The 15,592-nt window shown below is 45.7% G+C and overlaps 1 protein-coding gene across 1 annotated transcript in view; it reads right to left on the bottom strand.

The window, feature by feature from the left end:
- The window catches only part of zfat (zinc finger and AT hook domain containing), a 33,857-nt gene that overhangs the window by 12,348 nt on the left and 5,917 nt on the right, over window positions 1-15,592 (bottom strand). Inside the window, exons 6-13 of the mRNA XM_083762059.1 lie at window positions 15,373-15,525; window positions 15,211-15,284; window positions 13,741-13,820; window positions 12,443-12,511; window positions 11,448-11,593; window positions 2,420-2,511; window positions 1,298-1,446; window positions 366-765 (exon numbers count right to left, since the gene is read on the bottom strand). Of these exons, the coding sequence (XP_083618185.1) occupies window positions 366-765; window positions 1,298-1,446; window positions 2,420-2,511; window positions 11,448-11,593; window positions 12,443-12,511; window positions 13,741-13,820; window positions 15,211-15,284; window positions 15,373-15,525 (1,163 nt within the window). The remainder of the gene's footprint in view (window positions 1-365; window positions 766-1,297; window positions 1,447-2,419; window positions 2,512-11,447; window positions 11,594-12,442; window positions 12,512-13,740; window positions 13,821-15,210; window positions 15,285-15,372; window positions 15,526-15,592) is intronic.

Genomic DNA, 15,592 nt, shown 5'->3' with positions numbered 1-15,592 from the left:
TCCCTCCTTTCTTCCTGAGCAGCGGCTAGGCTCTCCTCCTCCTCCACTACCCCCCTCTCCTCCTCCTCCTCCCTCCTTTCTTCCTGAGCAGCGGCTAGGCTCTCCTCCTCCTCCACCACCCTCCTCTCCTCCTCCACCCCCCTCTCCTCCTCCTCCTCCTCCTCCTCCTCTGCTGCTCCTCCCTCCCTCTCCTCCCCTTCTCCCCGTCTCCTCTTCTCTCCGCTGAACTCCTGGGGCCTACCCGCCGCCTCTTCCTCCGTCCTTTCCTCCGCCCTCCCATCGCTCTCGCCTCCTTCCATCTCCTCCTCCTCCCGTCGTCTCTTCTCCCCCTGCTCCCCCACCTCCTCCTCCACCACCTCCCCCACCACCACCTCCCCCTCTCCTCGCCTCTCCGCGTCCCCTCCGGGCGGCGCCAGGCAGTAGCTGCGCGCGATGCAGTCGGCGAAGGCGCGCTCTGCGGCGTCGCCGCCGCCGCCGTCGGAGGCACACTCCGCCGGGTGGGCCTCCGCCAGGTGGGCCCTGAGCCGCGGGGAGCTGACGAAGGCGCCGCTGCACAGGCTGCACACGTACAGGAAGAGGTGCTTGCGCACGTGGGCCGCCAGCGTGGCCATGTTGGTGGTGGCGTGGTCGCAGAGCAGGCAGGCGTAGGGCCGCAGGGGCCCGTGCACCAGCAGGTGGCGCTGGCGCTCCAGGTGGTTCTTGAAGCGCCGGCCGCAGGTGGAGCAGTGGTATAGCAGCTGCCTCTGTCCCTGGCGGGTCTTCAGCCTGGTGGCGCAGGGGGAGAGAGAGAGAGAGAGAGAGAGAGAGAGAGAGAGAGAGAGAGAGAGAGCAGTGTTCAATTCCTCCACTACTACTACAACTACGAGGAATAGTGTTCGTCGACGACCCTTTTTTCACGGACGAAAGCTAAATAAAAGCTAAGCCCTCATCACAAATGTGATGAGGTCAGAGTGTTTTTCGTTCAAAAATAATTCTTGCAATGGATTCAGAATCATGAATACCCCCTTGTTTGACATGTTAAATGCTACTTAAAGTATAATTAAAATAGACATTTTGGCATGACAGATGTGTTTGCTTGTAGATCGGCTATTTTCGGCACACAGCTTTGACATGATTTGATCTTGAACAAACACAAAGTACGGGAAACTGCATACTCCATACATCATCAACGCAAGGACACAGCACAGCCATTTTTGTTCAAGAAAAGAAAAAACGCTCATCACGGCCCGCCAAAAATAACTGGTTGATGTAGACTAAATCAACCGTGGGGATTTAGTGGAGTGAATCCTACACAGACCTGAGTTGCTGGTAGCTGTGTTGGACGTCGGGGTCTTTGAGGTCGTGTCGTTGCTCCATGTGCCTGAGCAGCGTCTTCACGTCGGAGTACTTCTTCTGGCAGAACTCACAGTGTTGCTTCACCTTCAGATGAACCCGCTCCACGTGGACCTGAACGCAAGCACAAGCTACCTTCAGATCAGGGACGTGCACACATAAGACGTCAAAGGGGGCTTCAGGCCCCTGCCCTTTTACCTGTCTGTAAAACAACTGCCCTTTCCAGACCACGGATGCAGCATTTACTAATGGTGAAAGAAATGGAAATACCACTCCTTTCCATGCCATGCCGGAAGGAAGGCAGCATTCAGGAGAATTTATTTTTTTCCCCAAAGTCTCCTGAACTTAACATGCGCAACTTAACATCTGTAAGCTCTCAACGCGTCGCAGCACCACGTGTTGTGAGCTTGTAGATCTGCGATTTTTGTCCAAAAGTGCCCTCTTAACGGGATTTCAGCCCCTGCCCCTCGAACACTCTCTGCACGTCCCTGCTTCAGATGAGCCCGCTCCACATGGACCTGAACACAAGCACAACTACTGATATGGAGCTGGACAATTAGTCATGTGACCATATATCGTGAATAGATTTGAATCGATTCACAATCACACTGGTGGCAATTTAATTTAATTGCGATTAAATTGCAATTTCGAATCGTGATGCAAACAGTAGAGGGCACGTACAAAAATAAAGAGAAGAAAATACAAGCGTTTTCACTGAAAGAATCATGACAAATCGTATCATGATTCAAGTGAATCGTTGCATGCCTATTGAACATCCATAATAACTCTCTCTCTCTTGCTGTCACCCCACCATCAAACAGTAATATAACACATACTATTTGATTGCAAGCCTAACCAAAAAGGTCTGCAACTGCTTGCAACTTGTGTTGTGTCTCTCGATAGGGGAAAGTTTCTGTTATGTTGTTTTGTCATTGATGTGAAAATGTGACAAAATTGTACTGTGGTGTATCTCGACGACACTGCAAATGAGGGGAGAAAACCCAATGTCTTTCGAGAATTATTATTTTCTAAATAAACGTGAAAATAAATCAAATACATAAATATATAAATAAATAAAAATGGTTACCTTAAGGTGACCAGGGCTGAGGCAGGTGAAGGAACAGTGCGGACAGCTGAACTTCTCTCCGGTGTGTTTCCTCAGGTGCACATTCAGGTTGGCTGGAAAGGGAGCGATAAACAATTAATTTACAAGTAACAACGAACCTGAAGTCGGTCCTGCTGCCTCCTGCATTATGTGCACATTCAAAAGGCCGTTGAGTGATATATCCAACGAGCACTTCCAAACTCCAACACAGAAATTAATCAGCTGCAAGGAATTTCTAGACAGAAAGTATAGCTCATACTAGCCGCAACACCATGTGCGGCTACGCCGGCTAGTATGAGCTACTTGCCCATAACTTAATGGCAAGATGGCCGCGGTCTGCATAAGGTCTATTGTTATGCTTGTCACTGCCAGGGGCAAAAGTATCAGATCCACAAGATCGAAAGGTGGTGCGAATACATGCGCTTCGAGCTTGTAGATCTGCTGCTTTTGCCATTTTTTTTATTTGGATCCTGAAAAGTCTTTGGGAGGTTTTCAGATTTTTTCTGAAATCTAAAAAGGACACAGATGCTCCCCCTACCATTTTAATGGCTTTAACGCATTCAGGACATGAACCTCTTTTGGTGTTTGAAGCATTATGTTATACTTTAGCTGTTCATCGAACAAACACAAAGGTAGGAGCGCACACCAGTAGTGGGGAGGTGCTGACCGCAGGAGATAAAAGTCACGATGCCAACATTTTTTTAATTTTTCCAACGTTTCGGCAACAAGTTGCCTTCTTCAGGGAATGACTTTAGCCGTTGTAAAATAGCAGATCTAAAAGCTCATAGCGCTACGACCTTGTAGATCTGCTATTTATTTATTTTTAATCGTGAAAATGTGGCGCAAATTTTTGAATATATATTCTTTCACAGCGAACAGTTTTAACTCAAACTGCTTCTGGGGGGGGGGGGTCCCTGGAACAACAGATTTTCAGACGGGTGGTCGGCGGCCAATTACATGTAATTTTTGACATTCTTGACATGAAATATTGAGCACCACTGATATAGAAACATGAGGTATTTCAGAAAACTGTCATGCTATAGAAGCCTTTTTTTTATTCAACGTCAGGCCTTTAACCCATTTTGGGCAGGAACCCCTTTTGGTGCTTTAGCTATTGAAAAATAGCAGATCTACAAGCTCATAGCGCTACGAGCTTGTAGATCTGCTATTTTTGAAAAATCGAACGACTGACATAGAAACATAGCTTTTTCAGAAAACTGTCATTTTCAAACAGACATTTTTAGAATCTGATCTCAAGTCAGAATGGGTTAAATGGCTTTAATACAGTATGTGAGTGGTTGATGCTCAGCGACACCTTTTCCATACTCGTGTATATTCCCTTGAGTAGAAAAACTTCACAGGACTCAGTTGTAAAAATATCACAAAAAAGATTTAATCCAAAAAATGTGTTCATTAATACAAAGTAATCAAAAACAAGTTCTCAACTCAAAAATAGACTACGGTCAAAAAACCGTGTCGCTCTGATATCTGATATTGTGCACAAACTGACTGTACTGCTCTGCACAAACTCTGCCTCTGTCTGCCCTGCACACACTCCAGAGTCAATTAGCTGAATCTGCCCTGACCTGCACACACTCAGCTGTTAGCAACTGCAATTAACTCAGGCAACCAGAGCTCTCTTCTTAAAGCTACATTAACATCATGTTTTTAACCTAAAGCACATCACCAATAATTAAACAAATTAACTTAATTAAGCCTTTTAACATAGCTAATTTAACAATCATAATGCAATAAGCATGAACAGTTAAACCAAAATACAAAACACAAAAATAAAGCTGTAATCATTCAAATAATCACATATTCAAACTTGGCTCCCACATACCGGCCCCTAATTGTACTCTTAACTGGAGACAATTACACAAAATATATAACACACATGGAGCCAAAGACCTTAAATCACTCTGTGTCTTCTTTCGTCGTTGCTTGATCACCATCCTCAGGCTGTGTGTGTAAGTGTGTATGAAAAGGGGGGGGGGGGCATAGTCTGTATTTAGGACTTCGAAAGCACTGTCTCATTCAGCCTCTTGGAGAAGGCAAATCTTCGTGATTGGCCTGTCGAGCGAACTGGTTTTGGTCTTGATACGGACCTGACGTACCAATCCATACTTGTCTGGGGTTGTTTGAATGATCTTCCCCATGACCCAAGAATTGCGTGGGGCAGAGTCGTCGACAATCAACACAATGTCTCCAGTGACGAAGTTGCGTGACAGACGGGTCCACTTGTGGCGCTCTTGCAGCTGTGGAAGATATTCTCTTGTCCAACGCTTCCAGAATATGTCCGCCATGTATTGGACTTGTTTCCACCTCCTAAGTGCATACAGATCTTGTCTGTCAAACAGGCCTGGCGGTTGAGACGGCTTAGTCTTGAGGAGCAAGAGATGATTTGGCGTAAGCGCTTCCAAATCATTTGGATCGCCAGACGTCTTGGTTATAGGCCGACTGTTGATGATGGCCTCTGCCTCACAAAGCAGGGTGTGTAGGCCCTCCTCGTCGAGAGTCTGTAGCTTAAGAGTGGTGCTCAGGATCTTCCTTACAGACCTGATCATTCTCTCCCAGACTCCTCCGTGGTGGGAGCCGGTGGGAGGGTTGAACATCCACTGGATGCCACTCTGACGTAGAGTGTCCTCGATCTTGGAGTTATTCCACTCTTCAATGGCTCTTTTAAGCTCACGCTCAGCTCCAACAAAGTTTGTTCCATTGTCTGAGCGGAGGATTTTCACCTGGCCTCTTCTAGCTATGAAGCGACGAAGAGCATGTATAAAGGAATCGGTATCCAGTGAAGATGCTACTTCCAAATGTATTGCACGGACTGTCAAACATGTAAAGATGACTCCGTACCTTTTCACCACACTTCTTCCACGCTTTACTTCAAACGGGCCGAAGTAGTCCACTCCAGTGTTGGTGAATGGCGGATCATCTGGCAGGACCCTGTCTTTAGGTAGGTCAGCCATCTGCTGCTGACCCGCAGCTCCATGTGAGCGCCGGCAAACAAGGCACTTTGAAAGGATTCTCCTTATAGCTGAATTTGCGCCAGGGATCCAATACTTTGATCTCAACTTAGAGAGCACATGATTGCGACCACTGTGACCCAAGTTCTCATGGATCTCCCTGAGGATCAGGTTTGCGACATGATGATTCTTGTCCAGGATTGCTGGCTGCTTTGCCTCCTCTGGCAGAGCTGCCCTGCTGAGTCTTCCTCCTACTCTGAGGATGCCCTCTTGGAGGACTGGATTGAGCCTGCAAAGGCTGCTACCTTTCATTACGCCTTCGCCTCTTTGAAGTGCAGAGATTTCTTTAGAGAATGTCTTTTGTTGACAGTAGCGAAGGATCTCCTGTTCTGCTTCTGTAATGTTCTCCATTGTGAGCTTACAGGGGTCTGCTCTCAAGAGACTTGCCTTGAAGCCTTTCATCTCCCGGTCCACTTCAGGAGGAGAAGAAGTAGCATTCAACTCTTTCCTTTTACGCCCAAGGCTCAGTAGAATGCTCTTGAACTTAAGCATCCAAGCGACTGCCTTCCTAAGGCGAATCCAAGAAGAGAAGTACTGCATGAATTCCAGAACGGCATCTGCTTGATCTGTAACTGCAGTAGCACTGACCACGGCGTTCCTTACCTCTGGGTCCTCCGTGGTTAGGTCCCCAGGGTTGTCCAAGTTCTCGGGCCATTCTCCCATAGGCTTGGTGAGAAATTCCGGCCCCTGTAACCAAGTGTGGGTCTGGATGAATTTCTCTGTCTTGAGTCCCCTTGAAGCATAGTCTGCAGGGTTCAGTGAAGTATTGACATATCTCCACTGGCCTGGTTTAGAGATCTTCAAGATGGTCTCCACTCGGTTCGCAACAAAAGTGCGGAATCTGCTTGTCCTATTTCCTATATACTTCAGCACAGTTGTGCTATCCGTCCAGAACACAGATTCTTCGAGTTCCAGCTGCAGCTCCGATCTCAACATCTTGTCCATCCGAGCAGCCATGGTAGCTGCAGTGAGCTCCATGCGTGGAATCGTCACAGGCTTGAGTGGAGCCACTCTGGCCTTCCCCATGACAAATGCACAATGCACCATGTTGCTGCTGTTCCTCAGTAGCATGTAGCTAACTGTCCCGTACCCTTCTTCGCTTGCATCAGCAAAGTGATGAAGCTGACAGAATACTGCGTCACCAAAGCCTGCAGGCTTGTAGCACCTTGGGACACTGATGTCCACCAGCAGGTGAAGCTCCATTTTCCATGCTGACCATTCACGAGCCAAGTCATCAGGTATCAGGTCATCCCAGCCTAACTTCAGTCTGCAAAGCTTTTGCAGGATTCCCTTGGCTGGCAGCACGACTGGTGCCAGGATACCCAATGGGTCATAAACAGAACTAACTATGGATAAGAGGTTTCTCCTGGTGGGTACTTTGTCTGGTATGACGACCTTGAACTTGAAGCTGTCTGACTGGGTACACCAGTGCACTCCCAAAGCTCTTTCTATAGGAAGTGCGTCACGATCCAGGTCAAGCTCCTTCACTTCCGTAGCCCTCTCCTCTTCTGGGATGGCAGATAGCACAGCTCTATTGTTGCTTATCCATTTGGTGAGCCTAAATCCGCCCTTTCCACATACAGCTCGCAAGCTGTGGTACAACAACACTGCCCCCTTTTCCGACTGCACTGATTTTAGACAGTCATCCACGTAGAAGTTGTGTAGCACCGTGTCAACTGCTTGGGCGGTGAACTGATTTCTGCTGTCTTCTGCACATTTCCGCAGAGCGAAGCTGGCACAGCTTGGAGATGAGGTGGCACCGAACAAGTGCACAACCATCTTGTACTCCTCCATCTCCTTGTTGATGTCGCCTGATGTCCACCAGAGGAACCGGAGAAGGTCAGAGTCTTCATCTGGTACCTTCACCTGATGGAACATCGCTTCCACGTCTGCCATGACTGCCACTTCCTCTTGTCTGAACCTGGTGATGACACCAAGTAGAGTACTCGTGAGATTTGGTCCCTGCAGCAGTTGGTCATTTAGAGTGGTGCCCTGGTAGGAAGCTCCGCAATCGAAGACCACTCTGAGCTTCTGCTTCTTGGGGTGATAAACCCCATGGTGTGGCAAGTACCAAACTCTACCATCATCACGGTTGAGGTCCTCGCTGGGTACCTTCACGGCATAACCCTTTTTAATGATGTCACCAAAGAATGCTGAATACTCTGTGTGGAATTTTGGATTCTTCACAAACTTCCGCCGTAAGTTTAGGGCGCGCTGCTTGGCAATCTTACGGTTGTTGGGCATTCTCATGTCCTTGTTCCTCAGTGGCAGGGCGATGCTGTAATGTCCCTCCACAAGTGTAGCTGACTGTGTGGCCATGTCAATAAACTGGAGATCTTCTCTTGACAGCGCCAGCCTTTCCTCTTGCTCACACTCCGGGAAGTCATTCTTGAACTGCTGACTCCAGAGTTCATCCAGTCTGGCAACTGATATACGGTTGGCTGAAACCTGTCTCAGTCTACTTGTTGTTCTGTGTCCTGTGTATTCTCTGAGAGGTCCGTTGATCGTCCAGCCAAGCCGTGTTCTTACAGCATATGGGCCGTCATCCACACTGGCAATGACCTGCCAGGGTTCAATAGCCTTGGGCGCATTAGTCCCGATAAGCAGTCCTATCTCTGCATCGACCTTTGGGAGTAACACCTGCTGAAGGTGAGGCCACCTGTTGACGTCCTCTTGTTGAGGAATATTGTCTTTAGTTGCAGGAATGTTTTTCTGAGAGTAGGTATCAGGGAGCTCCATAAAATCATTACAGCCCAAACCGCTCACTTCTAAGCCTGAAACCATGTGGCTGTTAACAACTCTTTTGTCTCCCATGGTCTTCAGCAAGATGCGTGTCTTTCTGCCTGTCATGTTGAGCTCTTTCATTAGTTCCTCGGTACAGAAGCAGGCGGTACTGCCAGGATCAAGGAAAGCGTATGTGGTTGTAACCTTTTGGCCTTTGTTGCTCTTGACCTGTACTGGAACTATAGCTAAGACACCTTCTGAGTTCTCAGCACCTATAGCCCCACACAAAGTTACATCAGTACCCACATACCCACTTATAACTGACTGTCTTTCTTCCTCGGTTGTCTCGCCTTCAGTTCCTGGCTCCTTGTTTGCAACATTATTTTTGGCATTAATGTGCAGCACCGTAGGGTGTGTCTGTGTACAGACTTGGCAGCTCAGCTTCTCCGTACATGAATTACTCATGTGCCCTTGTTCTAGACAGCTGAAACACAGACCCTTTGTTCGTATAAAGTCAATCTTCTCCTTATGAAGCAATCTCTTAAGCTTCTTACATTGCTCCATAGTATGTTCTCCACCCTGACAGAAGAGACATGGTTTGGAAAAAGCAGAAACTTTGCCAACGACTTCACCCTTAGGCTTAGGACTCACTGCTTGGTTACTGGTGATAGTTGCGGCTGTGGTGAAGCCTGTCTTCCTTCCACTACTCTTGTGCAACCTCTCATCAAATTGACCTTTAGCTTGAGTCTTCGTGGCTACATCCTTTATGTCGCCAAAGACCGGGTGCAATAATTCCTTAGCTTGCTTGTTGACGAAGTTCACAAGGTCGTTGAACTTGACTCTCCGATCTTCTCTGTCCTGAATACCACAGACTAAGCCTCTCCACCTTTCCCTCAGTTTGTACGGGAGTTTGGCAATAATGGCACGCATGTTAGCTGCATTGTCTAACTCTTCCATGTACTCCACATCAGTCATGGCGTTACGACATCCTGTGAGATAGAGACCAAAGGATTGGAGAGCTTCTCCGTCATCAGACTTGATGTTAGGCCAGTCCATAGCCTTATTGATGTATGCCACTGAGATCTTGTAGGCATTTCCGAAATGTTCTTCCAGTAGTCTCCTGGCTTCTCTATAGCCACGCTGAGGTTCCATATGGAGACAGCTCCTTATCAGCTCCCTGGGCTGTCCGCCTGTGTACTGCTCCATGAAATAGAGCCGGTCTTTGCTACTCTCTGTCTTGTCCTCTACTCCATGTTCGAACGCTCTTATGAACAGCCGATACTCCAGAGGGTCTCCCTTGAACACAGGTATGGTCTGAGGAGGCAGAGAGGTTAATCTTTGTTGCTTAGCTAGCATTTCGGCAACACCTTGTAAAGACTGTGGTGTTGCCTGTGGAGTAGATGCAGCATTGTAGACATTAGGCTGAGCGTCATTAATTGGTGCTGTGACTGAGGGATGCTTTGATGGCTGGTTAACTAGCAAGTGTATAGCCTTTTTAGACTCGAAATAGGAGTTCATTCCGTCGTGACCTGCAGCTCTGGATGCTCTTGATGCTCTGGATGAGGCACGAAATGCATCATACTCGTTTAAGATCTTCATTTTTGCATCAGAAGCTGCTAAAGCAGTTTGCATCTCCAGTGCCTGCCTTTCTCTTCTTATTTGAGCTTCCAGCTCCTCATTTTGTCTCTTTAGTTGAGCTTCCAGCTCCTCATTTTGTCTTTTCAGTTTGACTTCCTGTTCTTCTCTTTCTCTTTTCAGCTTAGCTTCCCGTTCTTCCAACTGCTGTTTCTCTCTTAGAGCAGATGCTTGGGCAAACAACGCAGCTCTCTCCAATTCTGCCTTTAATCGAGCAGACGTAGCAGACGTTGACGCACGTGAGGATGAACGAGAACCAGAAGCTGCCTTGCTCTTGCCAGCTGTGATGGACACACTATCTGATGGCTGCACCTCATTGTTACATTTTTCTGCTTCTGCAATACGTAGATAGGCCTCTTCCATCCAAGTGTTAGCACTGTCTACGAAACCATGAAAAGCTACAGCCTTGGGTTCAAACCATGTAATGTCATCTGTTTTCATTTCTTCTTCAGAAATCTGTTGCAGTATCCCTTTAACACTGTTATGCGACTCACAAAACTCCCCAAACAGACTGTTGTATTCCACCATCAATACAGTTTGGATTTCTGTTAAGCATTTATCATCACCTTCATCCATTAGCTGGCGTATCTGGTTCATTTTACCAGTTAGTTTAGCTAGCTTAGCTTTCCGTGTTTTAATGGCACGTTGACATTTCTCATCCAATGCTTTGGGTGTCATTTTAACAGCCCTTGCTTTCACAACTGTGACTGAATCTTCACATGCGTGCTCCTCCATTGTTTGAGCAAACTGGCTTACAGTGCAGTCTGGTAATTAGCGTCCAAAGTAGAAAGAGGCTAGTAAGCTGGCTCGTTAGGTGAAACAACACCTGGCAGAGAGTTGAACATAAAAACTTTACTCACGACCACTTTAACTTGGAAGATTTGGAACTCTTCTTTCCTTGCGGTTTCCAATCCTTAAAGAATGTCCGTTTTATCCAAGTAGAGCAGGTTTATTGACTCTGGAGTGTGTGCAGGGCAGACAGAGGCAGAGTTTGTGCAGAGCAGTACAGTCAGTTTGTGCACAATATCAGATATCAGAGCGACACGGTTTTTTGACTAATGTGAGTGGTTGATGCTCAGCGACACCTTTTCCATACTCGTGTATATTCCCTTGAGTAGAAAAACTTCACAGGACTCAGTTGTAAAAATATCACAAAAAAGATTTAATCCAAAAAATGTGTTCATTAATACAAAGTAATCAAAAACAAGTTCTCAACTCAAAAATAGACTACGGTCAAAAAACCGTGTCGCTCTGATATCTGATATTGTGCACAAACTGACTGTACTGCTCTGCACAAACTCTGCCTCTGTCTGCCCTGCACACACTCCAGAGTCAATTAGCTGAATCTGCCCTGACCTGCACACACTCAGCTGTTAGCAACTGCAATTAACTCAGGCAACCAGAGCTCTCTTCTTAAAGCTACATTAACATCATGTTTTTAACCTAAAGCACATCACCAATAATTAAACAAATTAACTTAATTAAGCCTTTTAACATAGCTAATTTAACAATCATAATGCAATAAGCATGAACAGTTAAACCAAAATACAAAACACAAAAATAAAGCTGTAATCATTCAAATAATCACATATTCAAACTTGGCTCCCACACAGTATGTTCACCTTTAATGGCCGAGGCGTAGTCACAGTGTGGGCACTGGAAGGGTTTCTCCTGGGTGTGAGTCCGGAGGTGGGCGGTCAGGGAGTGTCTGAACTTAAAGATCTTGTTGCAGAACTCACAGGTGAAGATCTTCAGCTGGCTCTGGAGGCTGGAGGATGGGACACAGAGCATATAGAACTACGGACGAAAAGCGGCTTGGACTCCTCATGCAGTGAGGGAAGTATGATGAGGTCAGTCCGCTGCGCGCTCTCTCTCTCCCCTCCCCCCCCCCCCCCCCCCCTCCCGGGGCGGCAGAGGGAGTGTAGCGCCCAGGATTCCATTAGATCAGTGCTTCCCAAACGGTGGTGCGTTGCACCCCTTGTGGTGCGCGAGCGCCCTCTGTCAGGGTGTGCGTGGCATGAAAAGGCTAACGGTGGTGCTATGGTTTTATTTTAAATATATTAATCCATTTAGGCCTGACCTCGAAATTAATCCAGTTTTCTGAAATAAATATCTTCATTCGATTTAAATAAAATAGCAGACCTACAAGCTTGTAGATCTGCTATTTTTCAATAGCTAAAGTATAACAGAATGCTTGAAACACCAAAAGGGGTTCCCGCCCAGAATGGGTTAACATATTATGCCAATATATGGCAAGTATATGCAGAATATAACCTATGCTGCATATATATATATGCCATATTCAGGTTCATATAATAGCATATATTAACCTGAATATGGCACATAATATATGGAACATATTATGTGCATAAATGTACATATATAGGAAATATATGTCTCTATATATAATTATACATGTAGTTTATGCAATTTTTTATTTCCATGTGGGTGCGTCAGCTAGGCCGGGAGGTAACAGGGGGTGCACGGCCCAAAAGGTTTGAGGATATCGCGGGATAGAAATGTAAGAAAAAAAGAACTACGGACATGACGGTTTTGCTGTGTGTGTGTGTGTGTGTGTGTGTGTGTGTGTGTGTGTGTGTGTGTGTGAGTGTTGTACCTGTTAGATACTTGCTTGATGGCGTATTCTTGAAAGCCCCTGCTGGCTGCTGGTGTCACTGGTTTAGGACTAGGGGCAGAAAACAAGGAGGCGTCTGTCAGGCAGCCATGATGCTAACAATCAATATGTTATTGTCTCCACCAGGCCGAAGGCATGGGGAGAGAGTATGTTTTGCACTCCGTCCGTCCGTCCGTGTGTCCGTGTGTCCGTGTGTCCGTCCGTCCGTCCGTTAGAAGCTAATCTCGGCCACCGTTAACCCGGTCGATGCCACATTTTGCACACACACTCCCTGGATGCAAACGATGAACCTCTGCCCCAAAATTCCCAGAACGGCCTGTTATAGCGCCACCAGGAGGCCGCTTTGTGCAAAACAAGTTTTTGCACAGTACACCTACAGATTTTGTCCAAAAATCCCGCAAATCGTTACACAGTATCTCCATAGTCATGTGCTCAAGACGGATGTGTCTGATATTTCATATTCCATCCTAATTGCCTAACATTGGCTTTCAAATTTTGCAGGATTGGCCTGTTTTGAACAAAAAACCTCAAATCATGAACGCAGCGTGCAATTTCACGTGAAATCTTTCACGCACTTTCCTACTAGGCTGAGGAATATAGCCCACCCATTTCACATTGCCTTTGAATATTTCACATTGCCTTTGAATATACTATAGCGCCACCAACAGGTGGATTGTGCATGCGTGCCATCAACACGGATCTGCACCATTTCCCATATTCCATCCTGATTGGCAAAGATTGGAACAAACAAACAAAAAACATGTTTATATTACTCCTAAATATTCCTATCCTCCTGGTGGAGACCTGTGCCCAGAAGGGCACTTTTTCTAGTATTATATATGTTATCATAGTTATGATGAACAATGTGAATTGCTAAATCCTAACTCATACAGTAAGTTGATTGGCTCGCTCAAGGGGGGGTATCCCGTTAATACAAATCTGAAATACATCATATTTCTGTTTCCCAAACAGTGGGTCAGGTCACGAACCATTTTTTATCAGTTTATACGACTGCGGGGGGAAAATCCCAATTGTTAAACCTACAGTACATTTCAAAAATATAAAAGATTTAAAAAGATTTTTTTTTAAATAAAAATAATTGAACCACCATTGTATGTTATAAAAGGAAAGAAATCTAAGAAATTCCATATATTAATTCCAATAAATAAAATGATAACAAAATTAAGAAGTAGTGAAAATAGCCAGTCTACAAGCGCTTGTACTGTAGATTTGTTCTCCATTCCATGTGAAGGATCTGAATCAGGGTTAATACTGTATACCTTTCTCCATTTAGCTGGCTGGGCTCAGGGTTGGAGGGACAGCCACAAGTTTGACTGACAGTTTGAGGAGCTGCAGAGTCCTGGGGAGATGAACATGAAATAACATCAGCGGCGGGCGGCCATACCACCTGAATGGTCCCCCCGGTTTGTAACCCACGGTCCACCCAGTCTGTGTCGAAGTGTCCCCCGAGCAGTTCATAACTAAATGCTACCCAGGCTCAGGATTAATAGCACCCCACTGCTCCTAATAGTTACAGAGATTAAAATGCATTTTGCATCCCAAAACGCAGTTTATAGTTAAGGGACGCAATAAAACAACGACCTCTGCATCCACGGGATGCACTACTGTACTGCTTTTTATTCTAGTTTATTTTGCTAGCTTTAGTTATAATAATCATTTCTTCTTCTGTTTTCTACATGAATATAAACACATTATAACCACATAAAATGAAATGGGAGTTAAATGCTGTCCCTGCATCCCGGGACTCATTACATTGAAAACCTACAGTATTTACATCACTGCAGTTATGAGGGGTGAATACAGATCACATACAAATGAAATCACATACATTTACAGTATGTGCAAATGAATGACAAAATATACCCCTAAGGAGTGGGGATTAATATCAGACTATAGACTAGAATTGGCTATGATAGTAAAGCCATTTCTTTTATGACTTCATGAAGAGCATGCACATTCAAATGTGGACGAATAGTATTCATCGTCTGGTACACGACCCGAGGCATGTCATCGTAGGAGAATTCAAGAGATGTTTTGTGAATGAGGCTCACTGATTCCAAAATAGAGTCCAGAGGGAAGCACGCACATCTATAAAAAACAATATATCTTCAGGTGCTGAACAAAAACATACGTGCAGGATGTCAAACAGTGGTGGAAAAATAACTCAATTGTTTTACTTAAGTAAAATAAGTACCAATACTGCAATTTAGAACTAGTAAAAGTACGGAATTGAAAATGTACGTGAGTAAAAGTACAAAAGTATCGGCCTCAAAATGTACTTAAAGTACTAAAAGTAAAAGTACTCATTGTGCAGAATGTGCCATTTCACAAGTTCAAAATGTGTACAAAGCTCATGTGTGAGCTTGTAGATCGGCTATTTTCAAATTGCCGAAATTGAAGGGTTGAAGTGGTTAATGTATGTTTTCTAATCAAAATTAAAATCGCCAAAGTAACTAGTAACTAAGGTTTTCAAATAATTGTAGTGGAGTGAAAGTACAGATTTTGGCTCCGAGATGTAGTGGAGCCTGTGCCACAAAAAACAGGCACAAACATTCCTTTGTCCCGGTCTCTATTCACACACTGAATGCTGCTGTGGGTAGATCGAGGATATAACCTTATGATGAGCACTTTCACTTTTTACTGTATTATCTCGTGCCTATGTCTATGCACATGCACTTTTATGACAGTCAGTCAGTCAGTCAGTCAGTCAGTCAGTCAGTCAGTCGTACCTGAGGCTGAGCCTGAGATCCTGCAGGGTCCATCTCCGCTGGACTGGCCTCTACGGGAACCATCTTAGTAGCATCTGGACGAACACAGCAGCAAACAGCATCATGAATGAATGAATGAATGAATGAATGAATGAATGAAACAGGCATGATTTTAAAACAGACCTGCGAGCGTTTCGTGTTCCGTCAAAACAACGCTGATTATCGACTTCCTGTTTGCCGCTGCCGGCCCCGCCGCCTCCTTTCGGTTGGCGCGTCGGTCGGCGCACGGCGTCCGACTTCTCTTATTGGATCTGGGGGTTTTCAACCGCTCCGCAACTAGAGGACACAGGTTACACGAGGAAACGTCCAAATCGTACGATTAGTCACACGCGTTACTGAAATT

This window comes from Protomyctophum parallelum (assembly GCF_964188405.1).
Source record: "Protomyctophum parallelum genome assembly, chromosome: 3".
Taxonomy (NCBI): Eukaryota; Metazoa; Chordata; class Actinopteri; order Myctophiformes; family Myctophidae; genus Protomyctophum; species Protomyctophum parallelum.
Note: the sequence above shows the minus strand (reverse complement) of the source record. Positions and strands in the feature narration are given on the sequence as shown.